At 31.5% G+C, this 17556-nt stretch overlaps 1 protein-coding gene across 1 annotated transcript in view; it reads left to right on the plus strand.

Moving 5' to 3' along the window:
- Positions 1-9285, plus strand: part of LOC139488427 (protein arginine N-methyltransferase 6-like) — a 33824-nt gene extending 24539 nt beyond the window's left edge. Inside the window, exons 11-13 of the mRNA XM_071274001.1 lie at positions 7500-7609; positions 8763-8873; positions 9184-9285. Of these exons, the coding sequence (XP_071130102.1) occupies positions 7500-7609; positions 8763-8873; positions 9184-9268 (306 nt within the window). The 3' untranslated portion in view covers positions 9269-9285. The remainder of the gene's footprint in view (positions 1-7499; positions 7610-8762; positions 8874-9183) is intronic.
- The last annotated feature ends 8271 nt before the right edge of the window (positions 9286-17556 follow it).

The following is a 17556-nucleotide window of genomic DNA, read 5'->3' on the forward strand; positions in this document are numbered from 1 at the left end:
GTTGGCCCTCTATTCCTAGACTGTCCCATTTAACCCTTAAAATATATCCCAACCTCCTACTTGTATTAAACATTGTGGTACAATTTCACAACAATTGATATACTTATACACAACTTATTGTCCTGACACTAGATAAATGCTTGTTTTGGGCCCCTAATTCCTAAACCTTAGAAACCATAAACCCCCAAAATCAATCCCTAACTTCCTTTTGTGGTTATAAAGATGTATTAAAATTTTATTGATTTCTATTTACTTACACTAAAGTTATTATCTGGAAACCATCTGTCTTAGGACGATGACAACGTGATACCAATAAACAACCACAAAAATTTTTGCGGTCGTATAAAAACTGCTGATTGCACCCTAAGACAATTTTAAAGCAGAGTAAGGGAGGCAATCCAATCACATTTCAAGTACAATGTTGTGTATGTTTGGATTTACCTCCCTTACACTGCTTGTAAATTATGTATAGAGAAATTTTGTATTGTTGTTTTGTCTTTTGGTGATTAGCTGTCAATTTATTTTTAAAAATAACTATTAACAAATATTGATTTTAGCCTTGATTATGTATGTCATTTTCTATTTTAAGACTTTTATGATGTATTTTAATGGGTAATTATGGTTGTAAACTCCATTAGGAAATTGAATAGAGATTATGACTATGTCTTGAGGGAAAGATTTTTTTTTAAAAGAGGGGGGGGGGGGTAAACAAGAAATTGTGGGAGGGGACAATTTTTCTTATTCCAGATTTCAGAAATAAAAAAAAAAGAAAGTTTCTTCAAATATTCATTTTTTGCAAAAAAAAAAGGGCGTGGTCAATATGCCACAGCATAGTCTATTGCACAATAGCAAAAAGTTGAGTATAATTTCAAATCATATAACCAATTCTAAGTTCTTTGACTGCAGTTATCCTGTGTTAGAAACCTATTATGTTTCAAATATTTAATTACAATCCAAATTTAGACCTGTATCAAGTGCAAATATTTCATCCATTTTTGCCCTAACTGTTCAGGGTTGGACCTCTTCGGTCGTATCCAGCTGCGCTCAGCGAAGCAATTTATTTATTTAGTTATGATGTTACAATACTATGGACAAAACTTTAAGACTTAATGAGTTGTACATGTATTTCATAAATTTATTCTTTTTTTTTCTTTTTTTTTAATTATTATAGTAGAAAAGCATTAATGCATTGATATTCTGAACTATCTACTTAAAGTAGTAAAGTACACTATAATTCTATTTTAAAGTGTTCTTATTGCTCTAATCTGGATTATAATAATAAGCAGACAGAGAATTAGCGAATTTTATAGGCCAAATGGGAGTACATAAAATTGTAATCTGTAAAATGCAATAAAATATTTTCTTTAGTTTACATGTACTAGCTGAAAATAAATCATTTAAAGCTGTTAAAAATAAGAATGCAACACATGCATGAATATTAAAGTACACAGCATGTATTGATTTTTGGTGAAAGAAGGCCAATGGTGCCGACTTTAAAATCATTAAATTCTCTGTATGCCACATTGGTTTCTGTGTATTACAATTTCATAACAACTTTCGATTCCTGACACCGATTTTAACATAATTAAGCATCTGAATCATTTAATTTGTAAATTAGGATTGAAAGACAATCACTATTGTAAATATGTACCCTTTTATTTATGTAAATTATTTCATCTACATGAACGTCATTTGTTTACTTGTAACCGGATGTTTTAACTGTAGATACTTGTAGTACGCATGCGTGAATTGAGTATAGCGACATCTCGCCCTGTTTACATGTTCGCCCTTGGTCTGTTCGTCCTGAGTTCTTTCGCCCGTATAGCCCTGTATTCATTCTCTTTACTCTTATCAAGGATGTTTTATAATAATTTGTTGCATTTATTAAAAAATATTAATATTAAGGGTATCGTTAAAAAACTCTAAAAAACGTGTTCCTTGTAAGACAATCATGTTCAGCCATCAGATTCTGTGTTTCTCATGATCAATTAATAAGCCAATCAAAAATGTTTTCTCTGAAGATTATTCTCACATGCTAGATTTTGAACTTGTGTTGTTTTTATACGCCGTCAAAATTTTGACGGGACGTATTATGGTATACAAATGTCTGGTGTCCGTCCATCCGTCTGTCCGTCAGTCTGTCCGGCGTAAACATGTCGCACCGTAACTTGAGAACAACTGATCCAAATTTCATGAAACTTAACATAGTTGTTTCTTATGATGGTCAAATGATCTGTATACTTTTTAATGAAAATAAGATTAAAACTTTTTGAGTAATGGCACTTTGTAACTAAAACAGGGGTGTGTTTTTTTCACATGTCGCACTGTATCTCAAAAACGATTCTTGATTATGGCTTAAAACTTTAAACACTTCTTAGTTATATTAATCTTAATATCTGTATACTTTTTGGTGATGATTCAAAATTTTATTTTTGAGTTATTGAGTATTTTGTAAAAAGGGGGAGGGTTTTTTTACATGTCACACCATATCTCATAAACGATTTATGATTATTGCTTAAAACTTTACACATGTCTTTGTTTAATTAATATAAAGATCTGTATACTTTTTGGTGATGATTCAAAATTTCATTTTTGAGTTATTGAGTATTTTGTAAAAAAGGGGGAGTTTTTTTTACATGTCGCGCCGTATCTCAAAAATAATTTATGATTATTGCTTAAAACTTCACACACTTCTTTGTTATATTAATCTAAAGATCTGTATACTTTTTGGTTTTGATTCAAAATTTTATTTTAGTGATATTTAGTTTTTCGAAAAAAAAACAGGGTTGGGGGTTTCACATGTCCCGCCGTGTCTCAAAAACAATATATGGTTATTGCTTAAAACTTTCTCAGAAACTATTTATGATTATTGCATAAAACTTCCACACAAGACGTCGGGCGTATCATGCGCTCATGGCGCAGCTGTTTATTATCTAGTTGTAATATCGCGAGTGTCTTCAACATGGCATGTGAATTTTCATCTGCAAGCAGGTTCTTACACAGCTGAAGGATAAAAACATGACTGATTGACAAAATTCAATGATGCAGGACTACCATAAAGATGATAAATATTATTTTTTACACTAATTTTTTGACATAATACTTGTTGTAATATATTTTATTTTTGTATTCAATTAAATTATTTAAAAGACAATGTACTATTCTTTTTTCATGATGACAAACAAACAGGTTGGGACCCCCTCCCCCATTATGAGTGGTGTTCTTTAAATGAGGGACTGTCCATAAAACAAGGTGTCATTTTACTGTTGAAAAAATTAAGAAAGAACATTTTTAAGATTTTTAACTCAAAAGCGGGAAAATTCATTATATTTGGAACAACTTTTCTAAATTAGGGTTCAAATTAATAAAGAAGATATAAGTTTAGAATCATCACAAAATTCTTTGACATGTTTTGACCATTTAATACTTGATAGATGCATAGTTCTTGGGGAAAAGTTTCATCAAATAATATGAATATAAAGGTGCTCATTTTTTACAGTGGGGTTGTAATGTACTTCCAATGAGGGTTACCCCTCATTTGGAGTTTTGTTCCCAACCTGTTAAAGATCCATCTTTGTGCATAATTCAAAATTTGAAATTTCAACTAGCATCTAATATTCTTACACAAGAAAATAAACCCTGGTCTGCTAGCTACATGTTCATCTTTTCTACCGATTTAATAACTAGAATCATGCAAACAGACTTAAGAAAATGGCATGTAAGTTCATCATACAAATATGACACTTTTTCTAGACAATCCAGATTGTGCACTTAGCTAAAAATTGTAACCTTTAAAATTGTTGTTGCGCACTAAAAACCCCCATGGGAACTTTCAAAAGTTGGCAGGTATGTAACAAGTCTTACTATTTTTATGCCCCATTTATGGGCATTATGTTTTCTGGTCTGTCTGTCTGTCTGTCTGTCTGTCCTGCTTCAGGTTAAAGTTTATTGCGGAGGTAGTTTTTGATGAAGTTGAAATCCAATCAACTTGAAACTTTTTCTCATGAACCATTCAACCAAAGCTTTTGAAATTTTAATATGTTGTTACTGATGACAAAATAGAGGTCAAGTTCAATAATGACGATTTTGACTTTTACCGTTCAGGAGTTATGGTTCTTGAAAGATCGTAAAATGGCGTTTCCATTCAGGTTGTTGCATTTACTCATGAACCATTCAATCTAAGCTTTTCAAATTTTAATATGTTGATACTGATGACAAAATGGAGGTCAAATTTGATATTGACGATTTTCACTTTCACCATTCATCAGTAATGGTTCTTGTGATATTGCCAGGACACAAATAAATGTTAATAAATCCGGTTTGCTGTCGTTGTGACAGCCTCTTGTATGTACCTTCTTCCACCTCAGAGCTATCAGCTCCTTGATTATATTTAAGTTTAATCAAGCCTGTTGTGGTAAAACAAATGTTTATAAGGAAACAATGACATTTTTTATTAAAACTAGATCATATTACTTACAGAAATAGAAAAATAAGTCAATTTAGCTGTCAATATTTTTTTTACCCTTTTTCATATGTAACAGGATGTGATGTACTATGATTTGGTGGTTTTACACCTAGATATGACATACCATAAAATAAACTAACAAAATGCACTTAAAATATACAACTTGGAAAGCGCAGAAATCACTTTCTGGAAGGGAAAAAAAACAAATAACTGCTAAATAACAATTAAAATAGAACCTACCAAAGAAATGCTATTGACAGCAAATTCTCCAAATAAAAATAACATTGCTTTTAAAATATCATAAACAAGAATAACATTAAAACTGCATAGGATAAAAGTCAACCTTATGCAAGTGTACATAAATATGTACATGTATAAGACTTAATTAATTTTGAAACATTCATATACGATATACAATGAAAGAACAGATGAAGTTTGGTCCGTTTTGTAGCATTTAATTAACAATTCATCTTTGAAAAAGTCCCTAACTTACCGTTGCATTTTTTTGAAAACTCAAATTGGTTTACAGATGTATTGGTATTGATTTGCATAAGGTCTATTTCTTTTCGACACAGCTCATTTTTATACGACCGCAAAAATTTAAAAAAAAATGGTCGTATATTGGTGTCACGTCGTCATCGTCAGCGTCATCCGAAGACGGATTGTTTCCGGATAATAACTTTTGAATAAGTAAAAAGAAATCAATAAAATTTTAACACAATGTTTATAACCACAAAAGGAAGCTTGGGATTGATTGTGGGGTTGTTCCAAAGGTTTAGGAATTAGGGGCCCGAAGGGGCCAAAAACAGCATTTATCTAGTTTCAGGACAAAAAGTTGTGTATTAGTATTTCAATTGTTTTGAAATTGTACCACAATGTGTAATACCTTAAGTAGAAGGTTTGGATTTATTTTAAGGGGTTATTGGGCAAGCAGTCTAGGAATTAAGGGCCAAAACAAACATTTTTCTAGTTTCAAGACAATAACTTGTGAGTAACTGTATGGATCTCTTTCACATTGTACCACATTTTTCCATATAACACAGGAAAGGCTGGGATTCAGTTTGGGGTTAATTTTCCCGAATATGTAGGAATAAGGGGCCAAAAAAGGGCCAAAAAGAAGCATTTTTCAAGTTTACAGACAATAACTTGTGTTTAAGTGTATGGATCTCTATAAATTTTTACATGAAGGTTTAATACCACTAAAGGAAAGTTGGAATTGGTCTTGGGGTTTATGGTCCCAATAGTTTAGGAATTGGGGGCCAAAAAGGGGTCCAAAATAATAATTTTTATACGGCTGTCTGTCCGGCGTAAACATGTCGCACCGTAACTTGAGAACGACTTATCTAAATTTCATGAAACTTAACATAGTTGTTTCTTATGATGGTCAAATGATCTGTATACTTTTTGGTGAAAATAAGATTAAAACTTTTGGAGTTACAGCACTTTGTAACTAAAACAAGGGTGTGTTTTTTTTCACATGTCGCACCGGATCTCAAAAACAATTCTTGATTATGGCTTAAAACTTTAAACACTTTGAGTTATATTAATCTTAATATCTGTATACTTTTTGGGGATGATTCAAAAATTTTATTTTTGAGTTATTGAGTATTTTGTAAAAAAGGGGGAGGGGTTTTTTACATGTCGCACCATATCTCAAAAAGGATTTATGATTATTGCTTAAAACTTTACACATGTCTTTGTTATATTAATCTGAAGATATGTATACTTTTTGGTGATGATTCAAAATTTCATTTTTGAGTTATTGAGTATTTTGTAAAAAAGGGGGAGGGTTTTTTTACATGTTGTGCCGTATCTCAAAAACGATTTATGATTATTGCTTAAAACTTTACACTTTTACTTCTTTGTTATATTAATCTAAAGATCTGTATACTTTTTGGTGATGATTCAAAACTTCATTTTGGAGTTATTGAGTATTTTGTTAAACAGGGGAGGGTTGTTTTTTTGGTTTTGATTCAAAATTTTATTTTAGTGATATTTAGTTTTTTGTAAAAAAAAACAGGGTTGGGGGTTTCACATGTCCCGCCGTGTCTCAAAAACAATATATGGTTATTGCTTAAAACTTTCTCAGAAACTATTTATGATTATTGCATAAAACATCCACACAAGACGTTGGGCGTATCATACGCTCATGGCGCAGCTGTTTATTGTAGTTTTCAAACAATAACTTTATATGTGTAAGTGTATGAATCTCTCTGAAATTAAATCACAAGTTTCCATGCCATGAAGAGATTGTTAGTATTGACAGTCTTCACGCTGAGTGGCAGTCCAGGCAGCCCAGGCTAGTAAAATTGCTCTCGGGCCTGTAAAAATCATATCTACAGGCCAACAGAATCTAACTTAAAATAAAATGAAAATTGAGCTCCGGGCCTGTAGATTTAATAGTTCATCATGAAGACTGAATTGACATTGGGGGATTATGGCTCAAAATGGTTTTGGAATTAGGGTCAAAAAAGGGGAAAAACTAGGTATTTCTGGTCAATGGACAATTAAGACAATTTAAAGGCAGTGTCAGGGAGGTAATTCTTAAACATTTAACATACAATGTTGGGTATGTTTGGATTTACCTCCCTTATACTACTTGTATATTATGTATAAAGAAATGCAGGTTTGGACTAATTGCAAAATAAAAGGGGGATGGCAGTTATTTTCAATTTTTTTTTTTCAAATTTCTTAAATTCCAAATTTCTGAAAAGTTAAAAGAAGAAATCTTTAATTGCACAATAATGCGCAATAGATTTGTAAGATCTTGACATTTGTTTTGTGTCAGAAACACATATTATGTCAAAAATTTGATCGCAATCCAAATTCAGAGCTTTATCAAGCTTGAATGTTGTGTCCATACTTGCCCCAACTGTTCAGGGTTTGACTTCTGCGGTCGTATAAAGCTGTGCCCTGTGGAGCACTTGATTGAGAATGTTATGGCTATAATTGTTGAACTGGCTGAGGTAGTCAAAGCTATAGGTTAAATAGCCAAAATCCTTTAACAAATATGTTTTATGATTTTTATTTGCAGAAACAATTTAAACTAGAATGTTTTGGACGATCAACAATACATGGATTCATCACATGGTTTACAGTAACGTTTCCAGGGGACATAACTCTGTCAACATCACCTTATTCAGAGTATGTTTTACAGCATGGATTTAAATCATGCATTAATAAAAATCCCTAGAAATAAATGTATATAATTATATGACATATAGGGATGATTCATTTTTTCAAGGATTTGTAAAGTAAGACTATACAAGTCCTTGACCTTTTAGAAATGAATTATAAAAAAATATTTACATCTTGCTTTCTGTCTAAATAATAGACCTTTGAAAATATTGTACATTCTAATATGACGTGCTTCTTTCGCTTTGTGAATAAACCCATGCTCTAAATCCAATAAAATGTGTTTGCACATGCGTATATTGACTACTGCAGAATAATGAATTTTATCAAATTGGCATGCATTTGATATATTTCATTAACTTAAAACACTTCCAAACTCTTAAATGATGCACATGTTGTTACTAATTAATTTATTATGACTGTAATGTGTTGCAATTGGAAATTGACATATTTGACCTAGATACGACATCCGTTAATGCTGGCTGTTCAAACTCCTCCCTCTGAAAAATCACAATGCCAGCCATTTGCTTGTTTTCAAGGGAATTTCATGGAAGAGCCTTCACAAGTCCTCTACACTTATACACATCAGACATAGAATTAGAAATTACCTTAATTGTCCTACTCAGAATCGAAATAATTGATGCAAGTTATTCTTTAATGTAGTTTTAACATGGATAGGCATTATATTTGTGTTATATTAGCCCTCACTATCGCTCGGGCAAAAATAATCACGAATATAATGCCTACCCATGTTAAAACTACATTAAAGTATAGCTTGCATCAATTATTTCTTAAATATATTTTTGCCATTGCACAAGTTCAAGTTTTCATACACTGTTTAACATTGCTGTATAATTAAAGTATACTCCAATGTACAGCCACTTATATTAGACTAGATAGGAAACTTTATGATGTTTTCATCAGCTGATCCACAGTTTTAGCACTTTAAAAAGGTATAAGCTAATAATTAAACATAAAATTATAGTAGGGTTATTCTATTTTAAAATTTCTTTATTAATAACAGTCATCCTCAAAATCAGCTAAAAAAGAATATTGCTGTTGTATTATTGGCTTGAAATGATGTATTAATATCCATATAAATCTGTTATTGTCACTGAATGTTAAGTCTGTTAATATTTGATAATTATTTTCTTTATTTTAGAGATACACATTGGGGTCAGACAATATTTTACTTCGAAGAACCATTTGATGTTGATCAAGGGACTCTTATCACTGGAGAATTTTCTCTTTGTCCAAATAATTTTAAATCCAGGTAATGAATCTAGTTAGTAATAAAGAAGGTTATTGTTACCACTTTTTTATAGCAGTTATTGAAGATATGGGAACCTTTAATTTTTATTTTGTGAGAGGAGAAATGAAATTGACTACACTTGTTTAAAATTATTTTATTGATGATCTTACATTTAATTAACGTAATATTATTTGTGTGTTTTCTTTTTTATTATGTTTTTTTAAAATAAAGTTTGATTACAGCAAGTTCTTCAGATTGGCCTTTACACATGTACATGTCTAAATATATGACGTCATAATTTTATTACTAAATATTCCTTATTATTTTTCAGGTTTTTAGATATCAACATAAACTACAGAGTAAATAATGGATTAGAAACTAAGAAGTATTATTATATGAACGATTGTATAACATAATAAACGTATAACTTTTATTTATGTGTTTATTCACTTCCAATTGTATTAGAATACTGTTGCTCCCAGCCAAGGGTATGTTTAAGGTTGGATGCATCTGAAGTACAAATTACAAAAATTATATGAATTTTGCCTTTTATATTCTGTTATAATGTTTATTAAATATGATATGCAATATTGATTCCAAAAACCAGATCTACATGACAATTTAGATACATATTAAATTTTTCAAAACAATACTTGGACCTTTTTTTTTAAAAACCAAATAGACAACTTGTGTTTTAACAGTTTAATATATTTAAAACAGCCACCAAAAATAATTTCAGAATAATGGTTGGTCAGTGTTTATATAAAAAAAAAAAATGGTTTTGCTCCAAGAGATGTTGAATGGAAAACAAAAGATTCTTTAACTTATTTCAGTTGATCCATATCCTAACAACTGATTTTACTGACTTAAAAAAGATTCTTCTAAAACTACTTTTAAAAACAATGTCACAATTCACATTTTACATTTTCCTGTCTGTAACATATCACTTAATTTCGAACCGTGCAAAACTTTTTTCTGTAGTAGTTGTAAGATAAAATAAATAAAGTTTCCGTGAAAATTAGTGGGTTTACAGTTTAAAAATGGACATTATTACAGTGCACAGTCCTTGGACATTATTACAGTTGGCACTATTACAATAGACAGTATTATAGTGCACACTAAGTATATACAACAAACAGTATTATAATGAACACCATCACAGTAGATAATATTAAAGCTGGCAGTATTACACTGGTCAATATAACTGTAGTCCGTATTACAGTGCACACCTTAACAGTAGACTGTATTATCATATACTTGTATAAAATATCACTAAAATTTTACAGTTCAATAACATTTGAAAATATCAAAAGGCTATGAAAGGATTACTAGGTTTATTGACCAGATTCTTAAGAATTTCCATAGCGGGCTGATAAAGGTACCTTTATTGACTGCTTCCGGAATGTTATCACATGCCTTTCCGTTAATTTCCGTGACGTTTATCACATACAACTTCGTGCATTTCCGGAAATTTGATTGAAACAACAGAACGCGGAAAACGGCACTGAGTGATGAGACTTTTCCCAAAATAGTTGAGGAGCAAAAATGAATTAAGTTAAACTTGTTTTGAAAGACATAAATGAGGTGACAATATTATTGAAGAACATAAAAAAAAAACAAATAAAATGCTTTTTTTTTTTATCAATAAAACAATTAAAGTAAAGAATTTGTTTTGGTTGTCTGTAAATATTTTCTGAAAGTGCAAAGACAAACAAAATTAAATTTTAATAGTTCTTGTCTGTATATCTTCTGCTGAAGTATATGATAAAAAGATAATTACATGTCATTTTCATATCAGACCCTATATCGGCCCTCGTTCATGATATCAGCCCTCGAGCCTGCGGCTCTTGGGCTGATATCACAACCTTGGGCCGATAAAGGGTTTGATATGAAAAATGCCATGTTATAATCTATACTAATAGTGAACACTATTACACTTGACACTATAATAGTATTCAGTATTGTAGTGAACAGTATTACAATGCACAGTAAATAGACATTACTTCAGTTTATACTATTACAGCAGACAGTATAACAATAAACATCATTACAGTGCACAGTAAGTGGACATTATTACAGTGGATACTATCAATATGGACAGTTATGGAGCACACTATTACAGTGAACAGTATAACAACACCATTACAATAGACATTATTTAGCTGATTTTTACACTGGACGCTATTACAGTAGACATTTTTATAATGGAAAGTTTAATTGTCACACTATTACATCAAACCTCATGCACAGTAGGTGACATTAATACAGATGACAGGGCAAAATAGACAGTAGAATGGTGCACAATATAAAGGTAGACAGTATTACAGTAATCATCATAACAGTGGACACTTACCACAGTTGACAGTATACAGAATTACAGTGCATACTGTTACTATACACAGTAGACAGTTTTATTTGAGGGTTAACAATGAACACCATCAAACTATACACTATTACAGCTGACTTTAAAACTAGACACTATTACAGTGCACACTTACATTAGTCTTCATTACAGTAAACACCATTTTAGTGGACATTATTACAGTGGACAATATTACAATAGACAGTATTACAGTAAAAAGTATCACAGTAGACACTATTAGCAAAAAGAATTACACTAGACACTATTACGGTAGACAGTATTATAGTAAACAGAATAATAGTGGACAGTATTACAAAGCACACTTTTACAGTATGCAGTAGACAGTTTTAGTGAACAATAAAACATTGACCATCATCACAGTAGACACTATTACAATTACCTTTTACACTAAACAAGTTTGAAGTAGACATAATTATAGTGGACACTATTACAGTCCAAACCTCGTTACAGTATCTAACATTTTAGTTGACAGTATTACAGGGCTCGCTATTACAGTGGGCAATATTGCAGTGAACTGTATAACAGTAGACAGGAAAACAATGGGGAATATCACAATGGAAAGTATTAAACAGTCTGTAGTATCACAGTGGACAGTAGACGGTATGATAAAGGACAGTATTGCAGATTAGATTGGATAGTCCAGAATACAATAGTCAGTATTGCAATGAACACTATCACAATAGACTGACACTATTTCTAGACAGTATAACGGTTCCCAATTACAATAGACGTTATTACAGTAGACACTATCACAGTTGACAGTATTTCAGTAGACAGTATTAGTGGACATCATTTTAGTTGATACTATCTCAGTGGACAGTATTAAGGTCCTGACTATAACAGTAGACGCTATTACAGCAGACCCGATGGAAACTATCACAGTAGACATCATTACAGTTTATACTATTTCAGTGGACAGTATTAAGGTCCAGACTATTAGAACAGACCCGATGGAAACTATCACAGTGGATAGTATTACAAGACTCGCTATTACAGAAGACATAATTTCAGATGATACTATCTTAGTGGACAATATTAAGGTCCTGACTATTACAGTAGACGCTATTACAGCAGACCCGATTAAAACTATCACAGTGGACAGTATTACAAGGCTCTATATTACAGTAGACATCTTTACAGTTGATACTATCTCAGTGGACAGTATTAAGGTCCTGACTATTACAGTAGACGCTATTACAGCAGACCCGATGGAAACTATCACAGTGGACAGTATTTCAAGGCTCTATATTACAGTAGACATCTTTACAGTTGATACTATCTCAGTGGACAGTATTAATGTCCTGACTATTACAGTAGACGCTATTACAGCAGACCCGATGGAAACTATCACAGAGGACAGTATTACAAGGCTCATTATTACAGTAGACATCATTACAGTGATACTATCTCAATCGACAGTATTAAGGTCCTGACTATTACAGTAGACGCTATTACAGCAGACCCGATGGAAACTATCACAGTGGACAGTATTACAAGGCTCATTATTACAGTAGACTATCATTACAGTGATACTATCTCAATCGACAGTATTAAGGTCCTGACTATTACAGTAGACAGTTACAGTAGCCAATATTACACGGTATACACGATGGAAGCTATCACAGTGGACAATCTTACAAGGCTCACTATTACAGTGGAAATTATTACAGTACACATTTTTACAACGCTTGGTCGATGACAATCTTCAGTACTCGTCTCGACACATTTTTTTGGGAATGTAGATCAAGCAGAAGTTAACTAAGGCACTCTTATCACAAGATCTACAAATAAGTCAACATTGCCCATATCTTCAGTGTATTCTTTATAAGGGTTATCTGAAACTAAAACAGATATGTGTATATAATTAGACGTCAAAACAATATATAACAAGAATATGTCCATAGTACACTGATGCCCCACTCGCACTATCATTTTCTATGTTTAGTGGACTCTGAAATTGGGGTAAAAATTCTTAATTTGGCTTTAAATTAGAAAGATCATATCACAGGGAACATGTATACTAAGTTTCAAGTTGGTTGGTCAAAAACTACCTCGACCAAAAAAACTTTAACCTGAAATTTGCACTATCGTTTTTCTATGTTCAGTGAACCGTGAAATTTGGGTCAAAACACTAATTTGGCATTAAAATTAGTAAGGTCATATATGATAGGGCACATGTGTAAAGAGTTTCAAGTTGATTGGACTTCAACTTCATCAAAAACTACCTTGACCAAATACTTTAACCTGAAGCGGGACGAACGGACGGAAAGACAGACGGACGGACGGTACGACGAACGAACGGACGCACAGACCAGAAAACATAATGCCCCTCTACTAGCATAGGTGAGGCGTGGGACATAAAAATTTTCATAGATCGACTAGAAGCTTGTACTACTAACAGTTTAATAGAACCTTATACAAATAACAATTTGAAAGAGCCTTGAACTTCAAATCCGTGACAATATCCTTACTTAAAGAAAAGGAACTACTCCTTTGTTTTTTGTGAGTTTTATGCTGTACATGTACTAACTTTGTGTGATGGATGGATATCCCATATCCTTTGCTTTTCTATTAGACTTGCATATATATACAATACATTTTTGACTTTGATAAAAAGAATGCACTATAATAGTATAATGGACCGAAATGGGAACAAACAAACTGACATTGGAATTTACCTGTCAAGACATTACAGCAATTATCATTATTGCTGGGTTTAGTAACTGTAAAAATAATTATAGGAGCGATTACTTGCATGCAACTGCTCTAATTTCAGCCCTTAAATTTGACAAAAAATCTCGGGTAAATGGATTTAGATTGTAAATAATGAGCGATTTTGTGGAGGTCGATTTAATTTTTGTCACAATATCACTAACATTTAATTATATTTTTGCAAATGATATCGTGACCTATATACTCAGATAAGTATGATAAGCGATGGTCTAGATTTCAGAACAATTAGTATATCAGATTATTTTTTTAAAGTTTCGTTTTATCACAATTAAGTTTGACTTTTCTTGTTTACAGTTGAACACCTTACCCTTTCCCAGGACCTGAGTTCGCATCTACCTTTTGTTAACTGTTTTCTTATTTGTTTTTTATTGAATGTTTTCGTCTTTTGTGTTTTTTGGCTTGCTAGTTTAACAGTTGACATTTAGATACTGACTTTTTTTTAGACATTTATAAACTCCGTCAAACCATCGATGAGTCATATCAAAATAGGACAGAAGCTTCTACATTTTCAAGAGACATCTTGAGCGAACTTTTAAATATTTTTTCTTCATTTTCTCATATGAATAAGTTTGTTTTTTTGGAATTTAACATATTTATGCAACTGAAGTTGTTTGAGACGTCAATAACTTGGTCAAATAATTTAATTAAACTTGAACAGAAAGTTTCTTCTTTCACTCCACTAGGTTTGTGATTTCTTATTTCATGATGTATTTCCCAATTATTCATTTTCTAACGCAAATGCATTCTTTATCAAACCTTGAAACGAAGCTAAATATCATAACACTTCAAATTATTAAAATGTTATTAAAACTTTAGCGGTTTATGGTGAATTAAAATATTGACCACTTTTAAAAAAATATTGATACATCGTATATAAAATTATTATAAATTTTGTTCAATAACAAGGCTGTAGGCATTTAAAAAAAAATTTACGTTTTTATGTTTCAAGTAGACTGAACGTATTTGTTTTTATTTAGATTTATATAGTTCAATAACAAAACGCCTTCTTGTCCATTAAGTTATGCTTATATTAACCTTTTGTTTACGGTATAGACGTAGAGAGTCCCTGTTATTTGCAAAATTGGAACAACGGTGCTTTGAAAATAACAACTGTGTTATGCTTTAGAGGCATGTTTTACTTCTGGTATCAATGATGGATTTTTTGGCTACAAACATTTAGTTTCCCATCATTACTGTATGTAGATTTAATAAATATTGGAAAACACGATCTTGTTCCAAATTCAAAATGAATTAAGATTTCCGTTGTAAACGTACGGAAGCGTAATAGGAATATAGAAAAAATAAAATTGGCAGTAAACTTTTTTTTTTAAGTCGAAGTATTGACATTTCAAATCTCGAAATTATATAACTATAACTTGAAATTTTGACTTTGCAAATCCAGAAATTTTGACTTAAAACTTGAAATTTTGACTTTTTAAAACTCGAAATTTCCATTTGAAACTCAAAATTTTGACTTTTTAAAATGTCAAAATTTCAAGATTTTTGAAAGTCAAAATTTCAAGATTAGAAAAGTTAAAATTTCGAGTTAAAGTCGAAATTTTTAGAATTAAAATGTCAAAATTTCAACTTTGAAAAAAAAGTTCATTGCCAATTTTATTTTTTCTATGTCCCTAATATGCTTTCGTATAAACGTATAAAGTGGGCCGAATTTTTTTTTACAGTACTAGTATATCTAATTTGTTAAGAGGGTAAAAGAAGGTTGAGATTATATAAACTAGTGGTGTCTGGTTCTGTTTCTTTTATTCAACCAACATGTTTTATTGACGGTTGGAACAGATACGGTATCTCAAATTATTCAAAAAAAGGAGGGGAGCCCGAAAAACAATGACACTTTGACAGACTCAAACAACAAAAAGAAACACTCAAGTCTACAAAATACTATAGATAGAAAACAAGAGCTAAATGACATTTAATGTCTTTGCTTGGAAGGGTTATTACATTTGATGAAACCGTAGAATGTGTAAATGATGGCTCTTCAGATTGACCTGATGCACACAAAAAAAAACAACAAGCATAGAGATAACATATATTAAGTACTGATCTGAGAATCGTATGCATGATAAATACGAATTTTAATTCATTGCACGCTACTCCTACTGAAAAATCAGTATTAAGCTGTAGTTCACTTTCCTATTCTTGTCGCTGTCCTATTCTTAACAACATTTATACAATGAGTCATGTCGATTATTATTTATTCCAATATTATTTTTTTTTTTAAATCTTTCAATTTTAAGTTAAAACAGCCTTGCTTTAAACTGCCACCGCAGAAATCTAATCTTTAAGTAACAGGATCCCATCAGCTAAAAAGTTCTAAATCATAACTAGAACATTAATACAAATGGATGACACATCGTCCGTTTAAAGCGTCACTTTGTATCCCCCACTCACTTCCCCATACATATATTTATACGAACATTATGTGGTCAAATATGTTTTCGGTTTCAGTCTATTTCCTTGTTGGTCACTTAGGCTCTCTTCACTTCCAAGGGACATATATAGAACATTTGATGTTAAATGAAAACAAAACGTTATAAATGCCATAAAGTGCTTTCCTGGACTTACCTTCATTATACGAACGCTCACAGCCAAATATTTGAAGCCGGAGATGAATAAAACCTAAAGAGTTGAAGAGCTATATAATTAAACAGGACTGCGTGGACATACAAAAACATTAGTCAAAATCCGTATAAAACTTTGCACGAGTGAGTTTAAGCTTAGTTTCTTTATAATTTCAAAATTTAAAAACTAAAAATTTCAGAAAAAATTGTTATAAATCAAGTCAGTATCAAGTCAAATATGTTTGTTTCTTGAATATGCCTGACATATCAGCCGTTAGGCGGTTATGAACTTACTATTGACAATTTTGCTATTGTGGAATCTCGATGTGCTTTAAACCGACCTTGTAATAATAAAACAAAAGAAATATCTTGATAACAAATAACAGTTGCTGAAAACCTCTAATAATAAACGACAAGATATGAGAACATCCTTGCAAAATCTACAAGACATCCATTATAATAATTAGGAAAATTGATCAAAGCTAAGACCAGATTTCAAAAAGATTGATATACCTCTGATTGTAATCGCATGCATATTCAGACAGAAATTGTATTGGATATGGGTGATTTGATCATGGATTTGATATGATGGTTAAATTAATAGTATTACCACTCTAAAGTACGGACCGGATTAGTAGAATCACAATATCTGCCTTTCAACATACCCAATTCGCCCTTGGTTTGGTGCTTGATCAATACAAGCAAACACATTTATTACAGAGTAAGCTCTTGACATTTGTTTTTGACCTTGGATGTTAGCCAATTTATTTTTTTCAAAAATGATCAATGAACAACACTAAACAGATAATTATGCACTAAAACACCTGAAAATCCATCTAATTCCTTTAAAACAACATCCCCATTGATTATCCTTAATGTCCTCTTATTTGTCTTATACATTTAGTACCCATATTTTTACAGATAGGCAATTACTGTTTCAGTGGTCTACATTTTCAGCGGACTCCAAAAAACTCTGAAATATATTATTTTTAATTTTGTTTTTTAATAT

The sequence above is a fragment of the Mytilus edulis genome, chromosome 1 (assembly GCF_963676685.1).
Source record: "Mytilus edulis chromosome 1, xbMytEdul2.2, whole genome shotgun sequence".
Lineage (NCBI taxonomy): Eukaryota > Metazoa > Mollusca > Bivalvia > Mytilida > Mytilidae > Mytilus > Mytilus edulis.